The sequence below is a fragment of the Helicoverpa armigera genome, chromosome 2 (genome assembly GCF_030705265.1).
Source record: "Helicoverpa armigera isolate CAAS_96S chromosome 2, ASM3070526v1, whole genome shotgun sequence".
Classification (NCBI taxonomy): Eukaryota; Metazoa; Arthropoda; class Insecta; order Lepidoptera; family Noctuidae; genus Helicoverpa; species Helicoverpa armigera.
In genome coordinates, this window is record NC_087121.1 from 9,389,323 (window position 1) to 9,414,159 (window position 24,837).

Here is a 24,837-nt window from a genome sequence, read left to right on the forward strand (position 1 = left end):
TTGCCAGATGTAGACTTTAGAAAATATCTTCTTGGATATAAACAAAATATAAAACGTACGGGTAGCAGGATCCAGGCTACGCAGAGGCCGTAAAAGTTGGAAGATGAATAAATCACTTGAACCAAAGTTTACCTATTCAAAAAGTTTTATATTCTAAAGAATGTAGCAAATTAATAAATCAACTATTCGTTAATACCTGCTACATGAGACCTAAGTAGGTACCATACGTATTTGCGAACCGGCCGGATAACCCGAAATAGGTAATAAGCTACAATGTTGTAGGCCTTGTATGTAAGTATACCTCATTGGGTAATTTATTCAATGTGTACTAAGATTGGTGTAGGAATAGCTAGGATACTAAAATAGGAACAGAACTCGTTTTTGGGACCCAAAGAAAGCGCAAAGGTATAATGACATGAAACTGAAAGAAAAGAACAAGGAAAACGCCTTACGTTTAATTTAATATTATGAACATTATGCTTGGATCGATTCTCAGTGGAACAAGCAGTGGCACACGTGTTAACCGTTCAAGTTGCAAAGTGACACGGCTGTGACGTTGGTCCGAGCGCCGCCGGTTCTATTCTCGCTGTCCGATCAATACGGCGTTATCAACATAGCTGTGTAGGTGTTTACATGCGCGTAGTACCCACACAGCTTCGCTTGAATGAGGTTGTCGCGAGTGATAACGCGCCGCAGTAAATAAGCCGTGATTTAAATTTTTAAGGAAATGTGAACATATCCCGCAGCGAAATGCCGCTGCCAGATCTTTTGAAACGAGCCTCGAGCTATTTTCTCGGTTTGGAGTTTGATGATAACGAGGAACCCCCTGATTACGTCGACAACGAAATATTGTTTTGCAAGAACAATGTGTGCGTGCATCCTCCGACCGTTGCAAGGCATGAACTTGATATAGTACACCATCCTGGATACCTCACAGTCACGACTAAGGTGTTTACGGACCAACATAACAACGCCAAACGACCCACGCTTTTCCTGAACTGGATTCCGAATTCTACGCTGCGGAAATGTCCTTCGGCCGTAGAAACCAGCCCGAGCGAGGAGCTAGTATGTGCTGGCAAGCCGGCGAATGCAAAGGAAATACCCATGTCCCGCAGCAATACAAACAGCGCTAAATTGGACGCTAACAACGAACGTGCATTTTCTGATTCCTCAGAAACTACGAGTCTTAATTCTAACTCTGATAAGCAAAGTATTAAATCATCTGATACGAGATACACACACAATGACACTACGCAGGAGGAGTTATCCTCCAGTTCAAAGCCCACTGTGAAGTCTATAGACTCGGTGAAGGATAATGTTTTCAGTAGCTTTGAGAAGGACGAGTCTCGGGATGAGGTGTTTATGTACGACAAACATGTGAGATCACAGTCAATGACCTCGGTTAACATCACGATTGCTAATCCAACAATAGAAAACGTAGATTTGACCCCTGATTCTGTGTCGGGGGACAGGTTTATTAGGTCACTGTCAATGAGTTCGTGTGACGAGGGTAATCCAAATTGGATGAGTACGCCGGAGTTTTTAGCTCTGAAACACAATCTGGTGTTTCCTGACAGCGTGCATAGCTCACCGGTGCCGCAACGTAGAGCTCCTTTAAAATGTCGAAGGTGAGTTCGAATTTTTACATTATGTACTTTTTCTTTATTATTCTATTTTTGGATCGCGGATCGCGGCATTTAACGTTCAATAAACGTCCCTGTTGGGTTACGACTATCCACTCAAGAAGAGAACATTGAAGAAAATATTTACCAAACAGGGGAAAACTGTCCTAAGTACGTTTCCATAGGTCTACTCATTTCAATATCGATAGGTGACATTATCGAGAACTACGTTCGATTGTAAATTGATGCATGTACCTAAATCACCATTTGCAAAGTTGATTATTCACGGTATAAACGTTTAATGATAATGTAGAGGTAGATAGGTATACCTAAGCAATGTTGATTTCATGACGCTTTGTTTATGAAGCAAAACTTAGCTTACCGTGACGGTTAAAGTCGAATGTTCTACATTAGTATCTACTGGATGTTCAGCCTTATCTCACCGGATCTACTAGTTGTACCCACAACCATAGATAATTGATTGTTAGCTCAATAATAACTGTTTATTTATTTTCGCATTTCAAGGCTTTTAGCTAATTATGGAGTTAGATAAGCATTACAATAACATAATTATGTAAATACTGGTTCCAAAAGAGCAGAATTAAAGGGGAATACCCTCATAGCCTACATATATCTGAATAAATATTTAACAGACTATTGACTTGAGGAGTCTCTAAGGCATTACATCCCTTATTTACCAAGCTTCTATATCGATCCTTCTAAACTAAAACGATACAAACAAGTCGGAATTATTTATAAATAGCTCATTGGTTACGAAGTGGGTGAATAAATCCATTGAGTTCCATGACACGCGAATGCCCTCGAGGGATGGTAACGACGGGTGGAGGATGCTCACTGTCAATACCAAATATTGCCAATTGTTTGTGAAGTACAGCTTTATATCCACTTAGATATTCCATAAATAAAATCAGCTAAGTACTACTTACTTACTTACCTACATTTGTATGGAAGACTAAAAAAATACGATTTCTATATTTCACAAAAAGGGGTTTCAGACGTGCTAATAAAAGCATTTGTTGCGAGTTCAAGGGACTCGTAGTTCTTGGTACAAGTTTATAAATATTCCCACTGCGTGCAGTCAGCAGTGTTTATTTTGCTAAATGGTTTCCACTCATTGTTGTAGGTACTTACATTGCGTATTTAGGTGCAACAAGCCACCTGCTCAAAGGCAACCTTGCCGCATATGTGATTTAAGTTAATTGGCTGTTACGAACAGGTTCTTATTGATTTTCTTCTTACCCAAGCCTGTGGTAAATTAATCACCTACTTATTTGACAAAATGTTCTAATGATCGGCCTATAATATCGCTGTTCATTAGTGTTCCCTTCTCAAAATATTTTGGACCCATATTTCAGTCTGTTGTGCCCTTCAATAAGCTTAATGATAGGTACCTACCTATTTATAGTTCATGAAAATTCAAAGGGTACCTACTTGTAACTAAACGGGTATAAACTGTGAAGTAGGTTCATACGCTGTCTAGTAGAAAACTTTGTTTCCATTTTCTAAGCACCGAAAACAAAAGCCGTTTCACTTATTTATAGCTCCTATAATACCGATGATTAGGGCGAATGTCATACGTAGGCATTCAAGGTCATGTCATACCTACCCAAGGTCAGGTCGCATCCCTCTATCGACGATTGCATTCCTTGAGCCACATGCCACGCCAAGAATGTCATTATCGCTCTCACAACTCATTTAATATCCTCGAAAGTTGCTCCTTGAATGTTAAGCGATCGCAATGAATTACGTGGGTTAAAGTACTACATTTCTAATAGAAAATTCTAGAATGAGGAAAGGTCAAAGTGTTATTAAGACTTTGATTATGCAATATTTAGTTTGCAATCTTGTTTGCAAGTCTAGCTTAGGAGAATACAATGTAGGAATAGTAGTTAGGCATAATTTAGTGTGTATCACGTCCAGACATAAAGGGTCTTATTGGTAAGGATAGCTACTAACAAAGTTAACTTCATGTTTGAAATGCGCAATTAACTAAAGGATTTCTACGGAAGCTATGGTTTAGCAGCGGCCTTAATTAATGGTTAGACAAGCACTTCAACGTAAGATTACGCAACTGGCACTTACTGTCTAATTATTTCATTAGTGACTTGCCTCCATACCTTAATTCTATCCTTATAATCTGAGAAGGGACATTTTCTTAACTAGGTTTCATAACATACTTCAACTAGGTCGTGATAAAGTCGATATTCTCCAAGGATTTATCCTTTTATAGCTCACTAACAGGGTATCCCTGAGCATGTTATGATCCAATAACCTAATTAATTCTTCATATAAGAAGGTCGGTTATAGGACTGCAAGAAACCGTACCTAAAGTTCATCGTCTTGTTTATTCGATGACCTGATTAAAACAGACGCCAGTACTATTACTCAACTGCATTATTTAGTAGCTAGAACATGATAACGCTTATGTAGGGCGACTTATGATGTTAGTAACTCAGTAACAATATTATATGTGTGAATAATTTAAGGAATAAAGTCTTTACTCATTCGGTTTACGAGTAAGTTAAAGTTATTGCGAGTAGCGCACATTAATCTTACCCCAGGGTCCAAAACTCCTAAATTTTGCGGTTCGCGTAGGAGGGGGTAGAAGGGTTCATTTACATGCTACCCACATACAACACGTGTAGCGTTTCTAACTTCGCATTTTCTAGGGATTTGAACGTTCAATCAGTTGGTTACAAATGCATTTGTGTCGCATGAAAATACGCATTCATGTAATTTAATGCCTAGATGTAAGTAATGTAGGGTAGACTGGGTACAGTTGTGCCAATTTTCGTTTGATCACCAATAATTTTGATATTTGACTAATTAGCTCGCAGAAAAGGAACTTGTATCGCAATTTGTACATTTGTGTACGTAAAAACACTCATATATTGTTCCTTAATACAATGTATTACTCATAAGATCAATTTAAAAAAAAATGGGAAAGTGTCACAACCGGCCACATACCAAGGGCGGTTGTGACATGCATAAACATATATCAAAATGGTCTATAATATCTTTTATTGTAGAAATGTTTAACATAATAAGCTTACAAACATAGTTTTAACAATCAACAAAACAACATTTGCTCTGTTCAAACTTGTAGCTGTAGAAAGGCTTGTAGCTTGAGCTACACGTACGAAATCCCTTGTTTCACTTCTTCATCGGCATCTTTTTATTTTTTGATATCACACTGCGCTCTTTCGGTCTTCCGCAAACGTATCCTGGACATCTAAAAGCAAAAAACAATAATATGAGATTTATTATATGTAAAGATATTCGTCACAACCGTACCCAAAAAAATTGACACAACCGTACCCAACGCATCATTTTGAAAACAAAAAATCGCCATGATTTTGCCAAATACTTTACGTAAAAAGAAATCACTTGTAATTAAATATTAATATTCAACTTTTAAAGAAAAAAATAACATGATAATCTATCTGTATAAAAATAACAGTAATTAGGAAACAAAATCGAACAAAAATACTTACTTTTGATTGTTGAAAAGCAATGTGGGCTCCTGCTTACGTCAACGTCGTGCGCCGGCTAACGCAATACTGGGGAACGTGTTTAGGCTTGTGAGCCACGTCTTTCTCCCTCACAACCTCCCCCGTTTTACGTATAGTTTCGTTACAACTGCGACTGTCACTACCGTACCCTGGCACAACCGTACCCAGTTTACCCTACAGTCGAAGTATTTTTTTGTATCTATGTACATCTATGAGTTTGCGTCATTCTTTTACTTATGTACATACCTACCACCTACATCCATGGGCGTAGCCACACTGGGGCAAGCTGGGGCACTTGCCCCACCCTGGGCCCTGGCTCTGACCTATAAGGTGTCTGATTAAACAATGTTTTTTTTACTAACTCTAACTAACAACATCAACAATCATATGTACTATCCGTAAATTATTACACAAAAAAATTGTCGACTTTGAAAAGAGCGCGATCAAAACAAAATGTGCGCGCGTCATTTGAAAGCGAGCCTTATTCCCTAAAAGAATAGGTGCTATGTGAAGTAGCGAGCCGAGCCGTCCATCTAATTCAAAAAATAATGCATTGAAGGAGATGGAACTGGTAGATGTGATCAAAATTTCGGAAATGCAATTTTATCCTAGTGTAAAAACCGCGCTGGCTATTTGGCTTGCCCAGCTATGTACAACCTGTACAATAGAACGATCGTTTAGCACAGTGGTTCTTAACCGGTGGTCCGCGGACCACTGGTGGTCTCTGGAGGCATTCCGAGTGGTCCGCGAAGCTTAGCTACGCGACGTTGCTATACGTTAGGTATCTAACTTTATTTTTATCGACTTATCTATGCGAGCGAGGGGGTTTTCGTATGGAAGTAAATCGGGTGTGTCGTACCTAGTCCCCCCATTCATGAAAATGTATTCAGAAACTATATAATTTTTGTATTTGTCAAGAAACAAAAAGTTTAGTACATTTGGGCTAAATTTTACGTAATATTTGGTTTAAGTCCGATGAAAATGTCACGCTCGCTTCGCTCGCGTATTCAGAAACTATATGCCCTCGTTTTTTGCATTTGTCATCAAACAAAAAGTTAAGTACGTTTGGGCTAAACTTTACGTTATATTTGGATTAAATCGGATAAAAATTTCGCGCTCGCTTCGCTCGCACATTCAGAAACTATATGCCCTTACTATTGCATTTCTCAACAAACAAAAAGTTAAGTAAGTTTGGGCTAAATTTTACGTAATATTTGGTTTAAGTCCGATAAAAATTTCACGCTCGCTTCGCTCGCGTATTCAAAAACTATATGCCCTTATTTTTGCATTTGTCAACAAACAAAAAGTTAAGTACGTTTGGGCTAAATTTTACGTAATATTAGGTTTAAGTCCGATAAAAATTTCGCGCTCGCTTCGCTCGCGTATTCAAAAATTTTATGCCCTTACTTTTGTCCTGTGTGATTGTTTATTTTCTATACCTGAAAATATAAACCTCTCAAAACCTATCCCCCGCCCTCCCCCGGGGGATAGGTTGACTGCTGCCCCACCCTGAGCCCAAAGCTGGCTACGCCCATGCCTACATCTAGGGTTCTTGTCAACATTTCTAAGAATTTACACTTGACTACTTTTTCACCAGGTTTTCAGTAGACTTGAGTCAGATGCGGTCATTGCGACTCTTCTTCAACGACGACAATTGCACCTGCGGCCAGTTAGTAGTCGCATCCAGGGAATCCCAGTACAAAATACTCCACTTCCACTATGGAGGTCTGGACCACTTGGCACAAGTACTGCATCGATGGCACTCGTTGCTACATAACATCAAACTTACACCAGGTAACCAGAACTTAAGAAATCATCAAGGCGGGATTTCCCAAAAATGGTGTGTCCCGTTTGTTGTGGAATACTCAATTCTTTATTAACAGCTGTTCATATGTTGTACAGGTGAATAAAAATGCATTCGTACACAAAGGTTTCAGTTTGCTACTGTTTGCTAGAGCAAGTAAACAAAATGAATCATTAATGTCGCATAGTTCAGCACACCGATGAAAACCCGTCTTAGCACATGTTTTAATATGTTTTGCGAATATTCACCTAACGTAAGCAGGCACTGTTTCCACAGGTTCTGAAGAGCCAAATCTACCCTACCGACATTTTATGGTATGCCGTCCAGAGGTACAAAAGTCTGAACAACATCCTGAAGAAGGGAAGCTTCCCAAAATATCCCCCGAAATATTCTACGGAAAAATTATGAACGGAAAGGGCGTTATTGAAGACGATCTATTTTTGAGGAAATGTGTATTTTTCGGAGGATTGGACAAGGAACTGAGGAGAGAAGTGTGGCCATTCCTCTTACACTGCTATCCGTACAATTCGACTTATGACGAAAGAGAGATAATACTTCAGATTAGGTCAAGAGAATACGAAGAAATTTCGAGAAGAAGACTGGAAAAGATGACTCCTGAGCAGCATGCAGTTTTCTGGAAGACAGTCCAGTGTGTCATAGAGAAGGACGTGGTTAGAACGGACAGAGGCAATCCATTTTTCGCAGGCGAGAATAATTACAACGTAGAAATTATGAAGAACATTTTGTTGAACTACGCCGTATACAATCCGATTTTAGGGTAAGGGTAATTAACTGTTTTGTTTTCTTCATGCCAAGTTATTAAAGTTTTCTGCAAACAACGGCCTTTGTTCAGTACACTGCGAGGCTTATTGTTCCATTCATACTATATGTATACTAATTACACCCGACAGAATTGTAAAATAAATGGGTACTTGTAATACATAACATGGTTGACGCAGTTATGAGAACTACTTGTGAATGTGTGCGAGTTAACAAGGGCTTGTTTGAAAAAATAATCTGGGGTCATTCGAGTCATTTCAATTATATCGATCGGAAAACTATCATATTTATTACAGAAACAGATACATTATACATAGATACTCATACGTTACGACAGGGCTGGTTAGTGGTTCCTGCCCTTCCTTGTCGCCACGAGATATCCGAAAGGAAAGGGTATCGCGTGTCACCCAGTAACTAAAGGGGTTCCCACCCTTTCTTAGCAGTCGCACCTTGTAAAATACTAGTGTTCAGTTGCATCCGGTTAAACTGGAATTCAGCCCCAATATTTTATGGGACAATGCGACACCATAATTTTGCGTAACTTTCTTATGCGCAAAATTGCAGGCTTTCAAGAGAGGGTTTATTCGTCAGTTTTTTTGGCGATTCTTTGTGAATTTATCAAAGTGTATTTTTTTTCAGTTACACACAAGGAATGAGTGATCTCTTAGCACCGGTACTGTGCGAGATAAAATGTGAGGCAGAAGCGTTCTGGTGCTTCGTCGGTCTGATGCAGAGAGCCATATTTGTGTGCACCCCAACCGACAACGATATGGATAACAATCTTGTAAGATACAACAACTGTTTAATGTCGAATAATGTAGGTGAACATTCGATTCTTTAGCATACGGCTTACATTGGTGTGGGCTTTATCTTCGTAGTACAAAACAGCAAAGTCAACAACCAGAATTTGGTAAACATCAGAAAACCTTTTTGAACGGACTGTCTGCCGTCTCCACTTAACCTTTAAAGCCATATTTGAATAACTTCGAATTCATAGATTCGGAGCGAAATCAATACAGCTTTGCCGGCTATTATGCGGTAACCAATAACTCAGCGTGCTTCAGCTTATACAGTACAGCATAAATAGGTATCTTACATATGTATTAACGTTCCAATGTATCTAATTGCATCAGCTTACCACTCACCAATACTTATAATAAGTCCACTAACAACAATGATAATCCTAAATGAGTCACATACATATAATATTCGTTATATCTTATCATCCGTATCGCCGATGTTAATATTGTATTGACGACAATGTAACTCCTACGCTTGACATTTAATTTTCAGAGCTACTTGCGCGAGCTTATAAGGATAATGTTGCCACATTTTTACAAGCATCTGGAGAAACATGTGGACGCAATGGAACTACTGTTCTGTCATCGTTGGATACTTTTGTAAGTATTCTTTAAAGGTAATTAGTACTCCCACGTTCTATTATAAATTTAATAAATGAAGCCATCTTTAGGTACCTACCTATTGTATCGCGCCTATACCTACTGGTTACTTAACACATTGTCCTACTTACGCTATCGGTACTTTAGTGTAGCCTGCAGTCGACCTAGTAAATACTGCTAATCTTTAATTTCCATCGGTCGGAGCTCAGTTTATTTGAAATGCATGGTAAAGTTTGAATACGTCGTATGGAGCAAGTACCTAGCTAAGAATATTATGTTACCTAAGTTTTTATATTTTGAAATTCAAGTACATTAATTGGATGTTGTCGAAAAGATTTTACCCGCCCACTCAGGTTTCCTTCGACTGAAAAACGCCCACGTTTCTCCGTCTACGGCGTAGAAACGTATCAAAGGGAGACGAAATTTAATTATTCCTAGAAAGAAGCCCTACTATCCTTTTGCCTTGCCTTCGTCGTATTTTATCATACAAATCCAGGTCCCAGCTTTTGTTGGCTTTTATACTTTATCGGTCGATCCTACTTACTGAAATTACGGCTCAGGGAAATCTTTTCAGGAAAAATATTAAAATAACTAGAGGTAGAAAGTTTCGACTTATTTCCAAGAAATATTTTAGCTAATGAAAATGGATTACTAGGTACTCATCGATCTGAACATCCCTTTATGCGTACATTTTAGTAAGACGAAAACATCTTTATATATAGGTACCTAATAGTAATCCTGGGATTAACAACGTTCAAATGAAGTCTAAACTTGTCATGGCAGCCCAGGTTATTACCATTATATTGATTGCTACAATCCGTAAAACATACGTCTACTCATTACAGGTGCTTCAAGCGCGAGTTCACGGAGGCCGTAGCGCTCCGCATGTGGGAGGCGTGCTGGGCCAACTACCAGACGGACTACTTCCATCTGTTCCTCTGCCTGGCCATCATTGCCGTGTACGCCGATGACGTCATCGCACAGGACCTTAATACTGACGAGATGCTGCTGCATTTCAGCTCTTTAGGTACGTAAGCTAACTTGTATGATTATAAGCTGATTTTTAATTGGAGTTTACAAGTTCGTCATCAACTCGTCTAACTTTTCCTCACGTTGTAGGTAAGGGTACAGTCGTTTTCATAGAACCTGAGGAAAAGTACTGTGCATGGGGTTACAGTCGTTAAGACTAGCTAAAAATCCTTAAGTCAGATAAATAAATAAAAAGTTATTAACTATCTCCGGTTTGGGGACATTCTAGAAATATAAATCATGTTTTGGTTCTCCCCTAAGAACGCAAATATCTATACAAGATTTCACGAGCAGTTATGAGATGATCAATTTATTTTTCTTTAGTAAAAACATTTTCTTACCGACCTTTTCCAGCAATGTACATGGACGGCCGTCTCATCCTCCGCAAAGCAAGAGGTCTTTTGCACCAATTCCGTCAACTGGTTAGGATCCCCTGTACCTTGGTGGGCATGTGTCAGCGATGTGGCCCAGGCATATGGGACTCAACCCATAGGCCTAGTGTCGAATGCACTGGCGCCCATGACTTCTGCAAGTATGCTGTTCAGTAAGAAAACGGAAGGAAAGGAAAGGAAGGCAAGATATTTGGCAAACCGTCGTGATTTTGGCAAGCCTATTAGGCAAATATGGGTCTTAAAGTTATGTGTTGAATGCGGGACATTTTTAATGTAGACAGATCAGTATTACTTTAGTTTTTTTTTTATGATAGTGCCATGCATTGATTTCAGCTTATATTTAGAAGTAAAAATGCCATATTTGTTCGATAAATGCAACTGGTAGATTTATATTGTGTAGACAGTTTGATATGTAAACATTTATTTTCGTTTATAAGAGAAATCTAAGTAACGGGGTCTCAAATTATTATTGTTAAAAATACAGTTTTTTTATTTGTATGTTTTTAAGAGTTCTAAGTAAATTATCATGTTTTTTAGAAAGTAACTATTGACGAATGAGTGTACAGTCTAACGAATCGGTCACGTTTTCACAGTATTCTTGATATTTGTTCGGAGTTTTCAGGACGTAATGCTCTAGTGAAAATGTGGCCTACATTTCAGGTCCGTTTTGTACAGAACATGCTAATTACCGCTTCAGAAATAGTAAAGTTTTGTCAATCGATAATATTGACAGTTTTAGGACATTTCTTTGTTCTATAGAATAAGGTTGACAGAGTATTTATGTATTTTAGTAGGTTCTTAACAAACTTTCTCCAACAGTGTTAAATTATTATTTATTTAGATATGCATTTTCTAAAATCGAGCCGAATGGTAACTTCGACTACACAATGGATTGAAAGGTCTTAAAGGAGAAAATTAGAACAACTTAATTATTTTCAGATGCTAAATTTAATTAAAACACAAATGATTTTAACAGAAACGGTATACGTATTACTGTGCAAAATAAAGCACATCGTACAAAATCAATGTAATTCTATAAGTACAAATTAAATCAGTATTAAAAACTTGGAAAATGGTGTCAGTAAGGAAATTGAGGATATGGCTAGGACATATCAAATTGGTAACGACAAATGTTCAATGAACTTATCATTTCTTTTTGAAAATTAACAAAATTAAAAATTGTACCTGGTTAATAACTATATGGAAACTAGAAATTCTAGGGAGAATTCATATCGAACATGGAAACATACAAAATTATTTGAAAAACGATGTTTGTAAAATATTGTAAATTTTTAAAAGACTATTTTATGAATTAATTATTTGATAGGTTTCTCAAAGCATCAGCTATATAATTATTTAAAAAAAGCGCAGCTATTAATGATATTTTAGATTAAGATTTGCTGTATGAAATCTAGGCAATTATCTACATGGAAAAACATAGGTCAAAAATGCTTGGTGTTATATAAAATCCCTGTTAGCTGAATGAAGTTGTTGCAAAAATATAATCTAAACTAAAGTACAGAATTTTGCGATTATTGGGGAGTTACTTTTACGGAGTTCAATTGGATATGGCAGTGTATATCGTCTATTTCACTTAGGACCGATTTTTGAATCACCAGTAAACTTCTATCTGAAGAATATGTTTGACGTTTTGACGGTGTGTATAGAAAATTCCAGCCTCCATATTCATTCCTCAGTTAGAAGTTGATGATTGAAAAATTGGTCCTCAAGTTATGTATTTATTTAATCTATTCCAGTATCTTTATATATTTAACACAGAGTTTATTAATTGACTATAACTTAATACTAATTTTAAGAAGGTAGGCAAATATTTTCGTTATAGTAATCTGAAATGTAAAATGCAACAAAAATGCATCCTATGAATGAATAAGTTTGTATTAATGTTAGGTAGGAACTTAAATATTTTATTATTTGTTAGGTGCCGAATGATCAGATTTTGAATTACTATCTCTCTGTCTTTAAGGTTTTTATTACAGCGACTTGCAATAGTGACTTTAACTGTTGTTTACTTTGGAAGACCCATGATCGGTTTCTGAGCACCTGTACCAGACGTTTATTTATTCATTTTCACGTCCAATAAAGAAACCGGCTCAGAAACCGGCCATGCCTCAAAAGATTCTGAGAGTCGTTCTTGTACCTACGGACTTCTAGATTTTAAGGTAATTTTGTACATAATTATAATCAAACATGTGTAGTTAGTTTGGTAATACGAGATGTCAATCACTGTTAGTTGCTAGGTGTCACTATGAGAATTGGACTTTTGTGTGAACCACTGAATGTATAAAACCTACGAATATTTTGGCCCCTCTTGAATATATGAGTAAAAACAAAGTGTAGGTATCTACTATAGTACTGAATTACTTTCCACATTAGATCTGACTTGAGAAAAAACGCATTTTGTACCTACTATAGATCTTGTATGTTTGTGGCAAGACGCAGGAATCCATCGATATTACATAATGGTCGAATGGTCAATGTTATTGTGTAAGTAGTGGCTATATGTTCGTCTGAAACACACAGGACCTATTATGCAGAATGGCTGCTTAACATACAACAACTGCATAAAAATATGATATCAAAAAAGTTATAAAGCCCATCTACAACTTGTCTGCTGCTATTTACCGCACCTTTTCCTCCAATTAGTTTATAATGGTATCCCCTACATCAAAGACGAAGATATTTTAAATGTTATGAGTAGCAATATCCCAATTACTATGTTAGGTAGACAATAGAAACTTTTTAGGTACCACACATGCACTTGTACAATACAAAGGATAGCAAAAGAGGTAGATGGTCACTCAAGCAGTCTTGTAATGATACCAATAGAAAAATATCACCAAAAATACTTTAGCCATACTTTCTTAGATATCGATTAATGATTTACTTCAAATAGTTTAAATATTCTTATACAATATGAATAAAATGTATTACGATAATTATGAGGCTACAAAAATATTTTAAAGGTTTATTTTCGCATATTGTGAATTGTTACGCGTACTCTGTGATATATAATGATCTGCTTGTATTATACTGTGTAAATGTTAATAAATGTATGTAACGAAACGTAATGTATTGATGAAGCCATATCTTATTAGAAATAAATGTACAAGCATCCGTTGAGTTGTTGTTTTTTTGCCACACTCGCTACTTTATCAGGTAAGTACTATTAGTTAAAAAGAATAACTTCGCTACCTAGAACCAGCAGTCACGGCCAGTGATCACTACTATCAAATGTTAATTCTATGTAAATCAGCCAGTTTTAAATTCAATTGAATCTCGCGGGTAACATACCTACGAGTTTTTTGTATAACAGCTCAGTGCGCTTGCGTCATCCAATAGGAGCGTCTGAATTTCGGCGGATTATACACAAACACATTAGGTTAACCTCAATGGAAGCGTGCGAATGTATTCAGTTGATAATAGTCTAGTAATGTGAAATAAAATGACAGTCAGACATATTGATAACATGATAAGGCATGCTTCCCTACAACACTGCAATTTGTAGTGAGCTGTTAACTAATGTTTTATCATCTAATATCTTAGTTGTTATTTTGATATCATAGGCGTCGCACGGCATCACAATGTTTCGTTTACCAAAAACAATGCGCGCCGTCGGGCTCTATAAATATTTGCCGATAACCGATGTCAACAGTCTAGTGGACGTGGAAGTCGCTTTACCGAGTGTTCAGAAATCTGATGTGCTAGTTGAAGTCAAGGCCACAGCCGTGAATCCGTTTGACACTAAACAACGTGCTGTTAAGTTAAATAAAGAAGCAACGCCTCGAATTCTAGGTTGGGATGGCTCCGGAATCGTGGTGTCTAAGGGAGATAACGCAAATTTATTTAATGTCGGTGATGAAGTATTCTTTACTGGGGAAATAATGAGAAATGGATCTAATGCCCAATATGTAGCTGTCAACCAATATCTTGTAGGACAAAAACCAAAGAACTGGACATTTGAACAAGCAGCCGCTATGCCGGTGACTACACTTACTACATTCGAGGCTATCTTTGATCGCTTGTTGCTCTCAGAGAAGGATAAAGGCAAGACTTTTTGGGTCATCAACAGTGCTGGAGGAGTGGGATCGGTCGCGACGCAAATTGGCAAGAACTTAGGACTCAAAGTGATAGGAACTGCATCACGTCCTGAAACTGAAGCTTTTACTCGCAAGTATGGGGCAGACATAGTCCTTAATCACACTCAAGATCTGATACCACAGCTGGAAGCTAATGGTTTGGTAGATGGAGTCGACTTTATTTTGGTGAATTACGATCCTGCGCCATATTGGGACAGTATAATCAAAGCTGTAAAACCACAGGGAAAAATTTGTGTGTTAGTGGAAAGCAGTGCTTCGGTAGACATATCAGCATTGAAAGACAAGAGCTTGACACTGGTGTACGAAAGAATGTTCACAAGAGTTAATTACAACACTGAAGATAGAAGCAGACAGTATGATATTTTCAAGAATGTATCCAAGTGGATGGAAGAAGAAAAGCTGAAATGCAATATGACCAAAACATTGAGTCCAATCAACGCTGCCAACTTACGGGAGGCTCACAAATTGATTGAAGATAAAAAAATATTTGGAAAGCTAGTCTTGTCAGGATTTTAGTATTTATACATTAGGATATTAAAGATAAATAAATCTCAATCCACATGTTTATTATTTTGAGTAATGCATATTGTTATTTTCTACTCTCTAATCTCTACTTTAACTCACCAATGATACTTAAATATTTTGTAGGGAAGAAGGAAGAATTTGTAGTGCAGTGGTTCCTACGTGAGAAGTAAACCTATTTCGTAAACAGGATTAAAAATCAAACAAGAAGGTTTTATATTAGCTGTGGATAGCCTAGCTGTCAGCTTAAAGTCAGAAAAACCGGTCAAGTCACGATGTTTATTTTCTTAATAAACCTGTCTCAAGGACGATATATTAGTTAATAATTTTACTAGATAGGTATTTGTTTAAGCAAAAGTGCAGTGTAACCCTGATAATAATTTGGTAAATGTTATCACTTGTGTTATTAATGCTCTACGCCGTATCTGCCTAACCTGGCACATATAATAGATAAGAACTTTGTTGGAGTTCCGTAATCAAATATAAAATCTTTCAGCTAACATCAGACACCAAAATAAGCCTTCTCGAGATTAATCTTAAAGAGACAGTTGCACAGTAGCTTAATGATATTTCGATTCGCATTATGTAGGTATAGTCCCTCTTATATAAGTATCTACTTACAGCTATTTATCGATACGTTTATTTATCTACTCAGTGACGACCTTCTGCCTTACCTTACCTTAGCTGTACTTCGGTAAACATAGATTTTATGTACAGACTACGCTTCTTTAGGTAGGTGCCTGCTATTGGTACGGAACCACTATCCCACTTGTCAACACTGGCGCTTGATCGACACATTCCAGCAAAGGTCATTGTCAAATATAGCAGCGAGTTACAGCAGATAAAGCTGAGGACACACTAGCTTATGAGCAAACTCAAAACAAGACTGTATATGGACAATTTCCTCATCTTTTCAGAATTTTATACGACTATCCGGATACCAGGGACTTAGGTGCCACAAATAATAAAAATAAAATAACAAATAGGTAACAGAAAAGGCAAGATAATCATCACGGATTACTTAATCTTACCTAATTAATCATTATGACAAAAACAACGTGATTAAAATGTTGTTTTCTAAATACATAGTCATGACAAAATCGCATAATTAAATCAGATAAAGGTGCGAGCATTAGGTCCCCATCGAATGAGAGAAGCATCTTGCAAGAGTTATTAATAGTTTTGCCGATTGCGCCACAGTTTTTTTACGATATCTTTAGACTGGAATATATAATAGCATGTACTGTTTAGACGGAATGCCGGGCTCACAGCGATCGGTGTAGGCTACGCCTTACTGATTAATGCAAAAACGTATAGTCATGTGGCGTTTGAGTGTGTGTGTTTAGTCGGCGAGCGTACGCGCCGGTATCGTGAACCCATAACAGTGTGACGACGTTCTGATAATTGTTATGAAATAACAGTCGGACTCTAACAGTACACACATTATCAACGTTATAATTTCGCTCAATCAGTGGCTTTAAATAGATATAAAAGTAGAAAACCCATGAACGTTATCACTTACATCTCAGTTATTATTCTGGTTGCAACGACTACACACGCTTCGCAAGACAAAATGTTTCGTTTACCAAAAACAATGCGCGCCGTCGGGCTCTATAAATATTTGCCGATAACCGATGTCAACAGTCTAGTGGACGTGGAAGTGGCTTTACCGAGTGTTCAGAAATCTGATGTGCTAGTTGAAGTCAAAGCTACGGCAGTGAATCCTATTGACACTAAAATACGTTCTCCGAAACCAGATGTTGAAGCATCACCTCGTATTTTGGGATGGGACGGCGCCGGAGTCGTGGTCTCAAAGGGAGAAAACGCTAATTTATTCAACGTTGGCGACGAAGTCTTTTTCACCGGCGACGTGAGGAGAAATGGATCCAACGCCCAATACATGGCTGTTGATCAATATATTGTGGGAAGAAAACCTAAGAACTGGACATTTGAACAAGCTGCGGCTATGCCGCTCACATCACTTACTGCTTTCGAGTCAATTTTAGATCGTCTGCAGCTCTCAGAGAAGGATAAAGGCAAGTCTCTTCTGATCATCAACAGTGCCGGGGGAGTCGGATCAGTTGCAACGCAGGTCGGTAAGAACTTGGGACTGAAAGTGATTGGAACTGCGTCTAGACCCGAGACACAAGCATTTACACGTGAATTTGGGGCAGACGTTGTTCTTAACCATACTCAAGATCTGGTGCCACAGCTAGAAGCTCATGGCTTGGGTGCTGGAGTCGACTTTATCTTAGTTAACTATGATCCAGTGCCATATTGGGATACCCTGATGAAGGTTATCAAACCTCAGGGTAGAATTTGTTTGATTGTCGACAGCAGTGCACCAGTAGACATTAGAACACTAAAAGACAAAAGTCTGACGTTGGTGTCAGAAATGATGTTCACGAGAGTGAAGTATGATACTGAAGATAAAGTAAGGCAGTATGAAATATTTAAGACTGTATCGAAGTGGATGGAGGAGGGGAAGCTGAAATGCACCCTGACGAAGACGATGGGACCAATCAACGCTGCCAACTTGAAAGAAGCTCACAAATTAATAGAAAGCAAAAAAATGATTGGAAAACTAGTGTTATCAGGATTTTAACTAGGTATTAAGTTTCAGATCTCAAAATAAATTCTCTTAATCCAACCGTTATTATTTTATTGTTGGTTGTTTAGTATATTTACCACTTACTTAAATGGAAAACCATGGCATAAATCATGGTCATTGTTTACTTTGTTACTGACATAGCAGTCAAAATAGACACAGGTGAATTTTAGTTGACCGTCTGCCGCCTGACCTTTATAGTGAACCAATTCTTACGACAAACTTATATATTTACGATAGTGTTCTTCGAAATAAGTTAAAATGGTGTAATGTATTTTTCGAAATAACATCAATTCAAAATAATTATTTACTGACATAATATATTTTTAAGGTATTTAAAGCCATTCTAGCTACAATTTGGCGAAAAATAAAAATATTGCATTTATCACTTAAATTATCGTATTATGATTAGCACAGATTAACACCGCTTGCACTTTTATCGCTATCGCTAAAATCTACGATTAACGTAGAAAAAATCGTCACTTTAATATGATTGATACAATAACATCATTATTATTAGGTAAATATGTAACGCTAATCAAGGACACTGTTCTTGGGTACATTATATCCACAGGAAGGTTATTCAATATGTTACAGCCAAAGTAATAAGTCCGCATATTATACATATTATCTAGCTATTATTTATAATATCTACTCAATTTGGATAAAGTGATAATTGACACAGAATTAATCACATTAACTAGCAATTTTATATAATATCTCCATAGACTTAGATAATGTAATAAAACAAGTAGGTAAAGATTATTATTTCATGTTAACTAACTAAAGTGCCTGGTAGCTGACCTTAATATAATTCGAAAAAGGCTAGTTAGCACAGTGCACACCATAATAGAAGCGATAAGTCCCCTCTTTGAAGTGTGGCTCGGCCACTGTACCGACGGCCCGGAGTGTGCCCTGCCCGGGAAGGGCACCGCCGTGTCCTCGTCGAGGCAGGCGGCAGCGGCGATCTCTCGCACCCGGCCCTGGTTCAAGCCAAGGTCCGGGGAGAGAGGTACTGGGATGCCATCGTCTCCTTCTGTGTGGTCGAGAGACGACTCCCAGCCACCGTAGACGTGAGCCTGTGCGATGAGTTCGGGTGCCTTATCGGCCTTCTGTCTCCTGGGAGACACGGACCCGTCTCGGCGGTGCGCGTTGTTCAACGCGTGGGTTTAAGCCACTAACAGTCTGACCTCACGCTGCACGCTCACGCTCACGCACTCCGAGTCCCTCACGCTGCTCTCCCACAGTGGGAGGAATCATTTGATGATTTATCATAAAAAGAGTCGATAATAACTTGAGCCGTTTCTAAGAATTAATAAGTAGTCAGACGATTATACCATATTTATTACTTTGGCTAACTTTGACCAGCTATTATGAATTAGATCCAGATAAAGTGATTAATCTATCACACTGTCTAGTCAATTTGGGTATTATATACAATGACCAGTCATTGTGTATAATATATATTTAATCACTTTGGCTGTAACAAATATATTATGTAAGTATGACTGAACCAGCACTTTACTCAAGAGCCATTTGCATTCCGATAAGATTCCATACTTTAGGTACCTACTCGAGAGATAAACATTTTGGCGTCGTCATTGTGCACTGATAACAACCGGTATAACCTCTTATTTCTACGTTTCAGTAATATTTTTTCCTTTACTCTCCGAATACGTGTATGCAGCGACTAAAATGGCTAGTCTACCAAAATCAATGAAAGCTGTTGGACTGTACAAATATTTGCCCATAGAAGATGAAGAAAGTCTTCTGGAAGTAGAAGTGAATTTGCCAAGTGTTAAGGAATCGGACGTGCTAATCGAAGTTAAAGCAACTGCTGTGAATCCTATTGATGCGAAACAACGCGCTCCTAAACCTAATATAGAAACTAGTCCCCGTATCTTGGGATGGGATGGCGCGGGAATCATAGTCTCGAAAGGGGATGGAGTCAATTTATTTAATGTCGGCGAAGAAGTATTTTTCACCGGCGACTTGAGGAGAAGTGGTACGAATGCACAATACATAGCCGTTGACCAGTTTCTAGTGGGTAAGAAACCTAAGAATTGGACGTTTGAACAAGCTGCAGCTATGGCGTTAACCTCGCTCACTACATTCGAGTCTATTTATGATCGCTTGCTACTCTCAGAGAAGGATAAAGGCAAATCTCTTCTGATCATCAACAGCGCTGGCGGAGTGGGTTCAGTGGCCACACAGGTCGGTAAAAACTTAGGACTTAGAGTAATTGGTACTGCATCACGTCCTGAAACACAAGCTTTTACTCGAGAATATGGAGCTGATATAGTTCTCAACCACGCTGACAATTTAATACCACAGCTAGAAGCTAATGGTTTCGGCGAAGGTGTTGACTTTATCTTAGTAAACTACGATCCAGCCCCGTATTGGGATACACTTATGAAAGCTATCAAACCTCAGGGAAGAATTTGTTTGATTGTCGACAGCAGTGCACCGGTAGATATTAGGCCATTGAAAGATAAAAGTGTAACTTTGGTATCAGAAATGATGGCGACTAGGATTAAGTATAACACCGAGGATAGGATCAGACATCATGAACTGATGAATGAGATATCGAAGTGGATGGAGGAAGGGAAGCTGAAATGTACCCTGAAGAAGATCATGAGTCCTATCAACGCTGCGAACTTGCGAGAGGCTCATAAACTACTCGAGGAAAAACGTTTGATTGGAAAACTTGTGCTTACTGGATTCTAGTCGAAAATTGGCACCAAGTAGCACCAAAATTACTCTATATTTATAACAGTTTTCAATTCCAAGTTTTGATTTTACTTAATGACCTCCTTTTTATTATATTCCTATAATTCTCCTTATAAGAACCGGTAAAAAAATACCTCCGATATACTATACGAATTTAGTTTTCTTTATCATTGTCTGATATGGTTATCATTCTCTTGCACAGATGAACAGTGTGCAACAGAGAAGCTTGACTCGTGTCTGTACATAGGTATACTATCAAGAAAATACGTAAGATCTTTACAAGATCTATCTCAAAGTAAATGGCCTAACGAAACTACTTCCTACTCCTGAATAAAAAGTAGCCATTTCCCTACAAAAGTCTTGGCGTAAGTATGAATTTAAAACGATAAGATACTAAAACATTAGGTTTTATCATCGCTAACACAAGGCCAATTCTTTTAGGTAATTACGAACCTACACTGAAGCAAATCCTACCATTACATCGATATCATCATGTGTAAAAAATCAAATCAGCATATAAAATTAGAAATAAAATTTAATGAAAAATTACTGTGATCCAGAAAACGGTCCCAAAGTATTTGACGAACTGCTGAGCACACTTGGATCAAACTCTTGTCCCATGAAAGGAGATCCCGGTGCATTCCACGCTTTCTTCAAAATATCTATGTTACGTATTTCGTCACTTGTTGGTAATCCCTTCATTTTTCTTTCTTGATTCCACTGCATTTCACGAACCTGGAATTGGCAGAAATATAGGTCTTATTAATGACATAAGGATGGCTTTACTTGGGGGAGTTTTTGGCCAAGTAATAGCCGAAAGGGTTGATCGATCATAAGGTTCAGCTTGGCCAGTCGATATGTGGACGGCTGACATTCTATCTCATGACATTCTTCTGGCCCGCTAATTTAACGTCTCTGACAACCATTGTTTCTAACAGGATCAGGTTGCCCAGATAGGTAGTCGCTCCATGTAAAACACTGGTATTTATCTACAACTGGTTAGACTGAAAGCCGACCCCAGCGTGGGTGGCAAAGGCTAGACAGGTGATGTTGATGAAACTCAAAATTATGAAATATGGTAAGTAATAAAGTGTGATGAAATGACACAATAAATACCAAATTGGAACATGCAATATCAGAATCTCAGGTTTCTGCCACCTTCTGATCCAGGAAACAGCAAGCTAAAGTAGATGCTGTTTTGGTATGAAGGACTATTTTCTTAAATCTGTTTGGCAGCTTTTGTGTGAACTAAAAACTGTTCACCTATAAATATATTTAGTGTAATAAGTGGTTACCTTAGCAACATGGTCTTCTGGTAAATCATCAAGAGGTCTAGAACAGTCTATTTTATCCAGGTCAATGGATTCTTCACTGCTGAGCAGCTTATTCCACCATCTTTCTTGAACTTTTTCTGTAAACAAAAAGTATTACACATATTAATAAACATTTTAATTACATGGCAAAAGTTTTTGCAAGATTTATTGTAAATTTCTTTAAATGTTATGGGACATGTGGGCCGGCCAATCCCATGATGTGTCTTCTCCATCCGCAATACCTTATTATGGTTTCTATTCAGCATCTCCTACTCTTTTCCGAAAAAACTTTGGCCACAACTACACCATACATTGTTTAGCAATATACAGGCAATTATTACCTAAATGCATCAACAGTTTTCCTTCGCTGATACTCCAGAAACTGTCCGAAGTCTTGATCTTGTATGGCAATGTATCCTTGATAATGACATCTCCCTTCCGACTGGCCACACAAATATCACTGGAGTTAATCGTCACTTTCACGTCTTTCGATGACTTTATGTCTGGAGGGAGCTTTACGGTGACATCTGAAATAATTCAAATATATTTGGGTAAGCACTTTATTGTGTACAATTTTGATAAGCAAACAATCATCTTTCCAATTTCAGTGGGTCAATATTTTTTTTTAAAATTAATATTTAAAAATACACAAACACAACAAAAATACAGACACATTATAGGTAAAGAATAAAAATAATTTTAAACATTAACAATAACTTGTACAGCATGTTTTGTAAGTATTCTTTCAAGTAGACTAAACTGAAAATTTTATTAATTTTATAGAAAGTTACAAGGGCTCATATTTCACAAAAATGCTTTGTTTTATATAAAATATTTCTAATATAAAATGTCAGTTCCTCGTTACCTAGTTCCATGATATTCTGTGCCCACAAGTATTTTTCCCGCTCAGCCCCATTGTAAGTATCACTGTTCTTTTGTATCGGTATTTCAGGAGGTTTGTAGTCTTCTGGGAATGCTTTGGAAGTGCTTGTCACAGCACCAGATGACTCTGATTTAGGCGGTTCTTGTTCTTGAGAAGGCTTTTTAGTTTCTTCTAATTTTTGTGCAGATTCCTGCTTTTTAGTTTCTTCTATTTTAGGGACAGGTTCAGAAGTTGTAGGTTCTGTAGGGCTTGTAGCTTCCTCGTCTTCCGTTCCATCATTTTCAGCTACAACCTCCACCTCTTGAGCTACAGTGGAACACATGATCTCATTGTTAAGGTCTAAAGCTTTCTGGCCGTTAGCCGGTTTCCATGTCTTTGGGTCACATGTTCTGAGGACTTTTATTACAAGTTCCTCAGCCACTCCCGGCGGAAAGCCCATGTTTTCATAGGGACCTTTTGGTACATAGTAGAAATCAGTCCTGGAATATATTTGAGACAAATTTTAGCATGTGTTCGGTCATTAAAGTTACTTAAATTAAATTAGAATTAAAGAAATTAGTCAAATTATGTATGATAATAAAACAGTTTGTTCTACAAAATCAGAGTGATGCACACTAGGACTACTGTATGTAATCCCGGTTAAACATAAAACGACAATGTATTTCAAAGTAAAAAGTCAAATAAAACTTACCTTCGGGCTAAAAAGCCGAAAACTGCCGAGAGAAAGCCTAATATAGATTTTTCGTTTACTAAGATTGATGTTAACACTTCATCATATTTAGTTAAATCAGGGGATTCAGACATTGTTGCGGCATGTATTTAGATTCTAGCGTTGTTATTTGTTTATCATTTAAAACAAAAATTATCAAAATCGAGCCTCTGAATGAATTATTTAAATGTCAGACATGACAGTCACACAGTTGATGACAGCAAACGTTCAGTTTTACCAGAAAAATCTATACACATTGATATACATAGTAGCTAAATATTTTTTATTGATTTACTTTAGAACGTTACTGTTATTAAAATTTTTATGTTTTCATTACAAATATCAAAATATTTAATTTTACAATTAGTTTACCTTTGCTTTAATAAAAATCTACCAAGAAGAGAATATTTTTCAACGTTGGCATCCCAAAACCAGTTTTTTTAATTTGCATTCCCGCCACTTGGCGGTGTTAGTTCGCTTTCGAAAGTTTCACATCCGCAAGAGAGCGGCAAGGCAAGGCGAAGTGAAGTAGGCAAAGAAGTCTCGCGCGCGAACTCGGTACGCTGCAGGCGATGACCGCATTCATATGAGTTTTTATTATATTGTGTGTGTGCTGTCGTGTTCTCCGATCCGTTAAGTGTTTACGAAAATGCTGTATAGGTGAACTTTTAGGATATAAAGTGTTGTGATAGTGATATTATCCCTTTAACCCTCTTCTATCTATAACTGTCTCTTGAAGGTTGTAAAAATGCCTTGCTCAGCGGTAACTCTGTCCATAGCGACCATTACAGCAATCGTGGCTGCTGCACTAATGGCTATAGCATTTTCGACGGATAACTGGCTTTATATTGAAGTGAAGCGCACGAGCATACAGGTAAGGAATAAATTAACAAAAACTCCTCTGACCATATGTTAAATATTTAATGGATTTGTTTACCTTGTATTTTTTGCTGTCAGTTGAGATATTCAATCAAATTCTGTAACTTAGCATTTTAGTTAGTTATCTTTATGATGGTAGTTAGTGGGTAGAATTGAGGTCAAGTAGTAAATTTCAAACTAACAAAACAATTTTTTTATCAGTGACCATAGAATCGACCCAAAGTCTTCAAACTAGGTGTTTTTTTTACAACTTGAAGTTACAAGGTCAACATGGAACTGTTAAGAAACTTGGAGAACAGCTGCAACTAACACCTTCGACCAAACAAACAATTGATTAACATCTTTAGATTTTTTCATTGTCGATTGTTTGCATCGAGCTCTAGCGAATACAATCTTGATCATCAATAAATCTTGACTTACGACATTTCCCTTGTTTCATTCTTAGGCACCAGTTGTAACGTATTGGACTCAATAAAAATCATCGTAGCACGTATTCTTTCGAGTCCTTGCCGAGG

The 24,837-nt window shown here is 37.6% G+C and overlaps 6 protein-coding genes and 1 long non-coding RNA gene across 11 annotated transcripts in view; 5 read left to right on the plus strand and 2 right to left on the minus strand.

Moving 5' to 3' along the window:
- The first annotated feature begins 545 nt into the window (after nucleotides 1–545).
- Nucleotides 546–13,701, plus strand: LOC110378633 (TBC1 domain family member 16). 4 transcript variants are annotated; one of them, XM_064039405.1, is made up of 7 exons: nucleotides 546–1,628; nucleotides 6,753–6,949; nucleotides 7,236–7,737; nucleotides 8,379–8,556; nucleotides 9,033–9,139; nucleotides 9,985–10,166; nucleotides 10,523–13,701. In XM_064039405.1, the coding sequence occupies exons 1-7, from the start codon at nucleotides 751–753 to the stop codon at nucleotides 10,714–10,716; spliced, it is 2,238 nt and encodes a 745-aa protein (XP_063895475.1). In that variant the 5' UTR covers nucleotides 546–750; the 3' UTR covers nucleotides 10,717–13,701. The 4 variants fall into 4 exon arrangements, with proteins under 4 accessions (XP_063895475.1, XP_063895473.1, XP_063895481.1 ...); XM_064039403.1 differs by having other exon boundaries at nucleotides 547–1,628; nucleotides 7,221–7,737; XM_064039411.1 differs by having other exon boundaries at nucleotides 548–1,628; nucleotides 8,379–8,523.
- LOC135118165 (uncharacterized) lies at nucleotides 4,648–6,148 on the minus strand. The gene is made up of 2 exons (XR_010277400.1): nucleotides 5,138–6,148; nucleotides 4,648–4,875 (listed from the first exon to the last, which is right to left on the minus strand). It is a non-coding gene; the product is annotated as an uncharacterized LOC135118165 (long non-coding RNA).
- A 243-nt stretch (nucleotides 13,702–13,944) lies between the features above and the next one.
- Nucleotides 13,945–15,239, plus strand: LOC110378149 (zinc-type alcohol dehydrogenase-like protein SERP1785). The gene has a single exon (XM_021337290.3). The coding sequence runs from the start codon at nucleotides 14,163–14,165 to the stop codon at nucleotides 15,192–15,194; it is 1,032 nt and encodes a 343-aa protein (XP_021192965.3). The 5' UTR covers nucleotides 13,945–14,162; the 3' UTR covers nucleotides 15,195–15,239.
- A 1,285-nt stretch (nucleotides 15,240–16,524) lies between these two features.
- Nucleotides 16,525–17,850, plus strand: LOC110378139 (zinc-type alcohol dehydrogenase-like protein SERP1785). The gene has a single exon (XM_021337278.3). The coding sequence runs from the start codon at nucleotides 16,705–16,707 to the stop codon at nucleotides 17,803–17,805; it is 1,101 nt and encodes a 366-aa protein (XP_021192953.3). The 5' UTR covers nucleotides 16,525–16,704; the 3' UTR covers nucleotides 17,806–17,850.
- Nucleotides 17,851–19,287: 1,437 nt separating this feature from the next.
- Nucleotides 19,288–20,614, plus strand: LOC135118171 (zinc-type alcohol dehydrogenase-like protein SERP1785). The gene has a single exon (XM_064039420.1). The coding sequence runs from the start codon at nucleotides 19,504–19,506 to the stop codon at nucleotides 20,533–20,535; it is 1,032 nt and encodes a 343-aa protein (XP_063895490.1). The 5' UTR covers nucleotides 19,288–19,503; the 3' UTR covers nucleotides 20,536–20,614.
- Nucleotides 20,615–21,055: 441 nt separating this feature from the next.
- Nucleotides 21,056–23,648, minus strand: LOC110378373 (nudC domain-containing protein 3). The gene is made up of 5 exons (XM_021337600.3): nucleotides 23,426–23,648; nucleotides 22,717–23,213; nucleotides 22,193–22,378; nucleotides 21,834–21,949; nucleotides 21,056–21,273 (listed from the first exon to the last, which is right to left on the minus strand). Exons 1-5 carry the CDS (start codon nucleotides 23,536–23,538, stop codon nucleotides 21,085–21,087), a joined length of 1,101 nt encoding a protein of 366 aa, XP_021193275.3. The 5' UTR covers nucleotides 23,539–23,648; the 3' UTR covers nucleotides 21,056–21,084.
- A 255-nt stretch (nucleotides 23,649–23,903) lies between these two features.
- Nucleotides 23,904–24,837, plus strand: part of LOC135118176 (uncharacterized) — a 45,209-nt gene continuing 44,275 nt past the window's right edge. The window contains exon 1 of one of the 2 annotated variants that reach the window (XM_064039435.1): nucleotides 23,904–24,317. In XM_064039435.1, the coding sequence (XP_063895505.1) occupies nucleotides 24,192–24,317 (126 nt within the window). In that variant the 5' untranslated portion in view covers nucleotides 23,904–24,191. The remainder of the gene's footprint in view (nucleotides 24,318–24,837) is intronic. The other variant, XM_064039431.1, reaches the window with a different exon arrangement.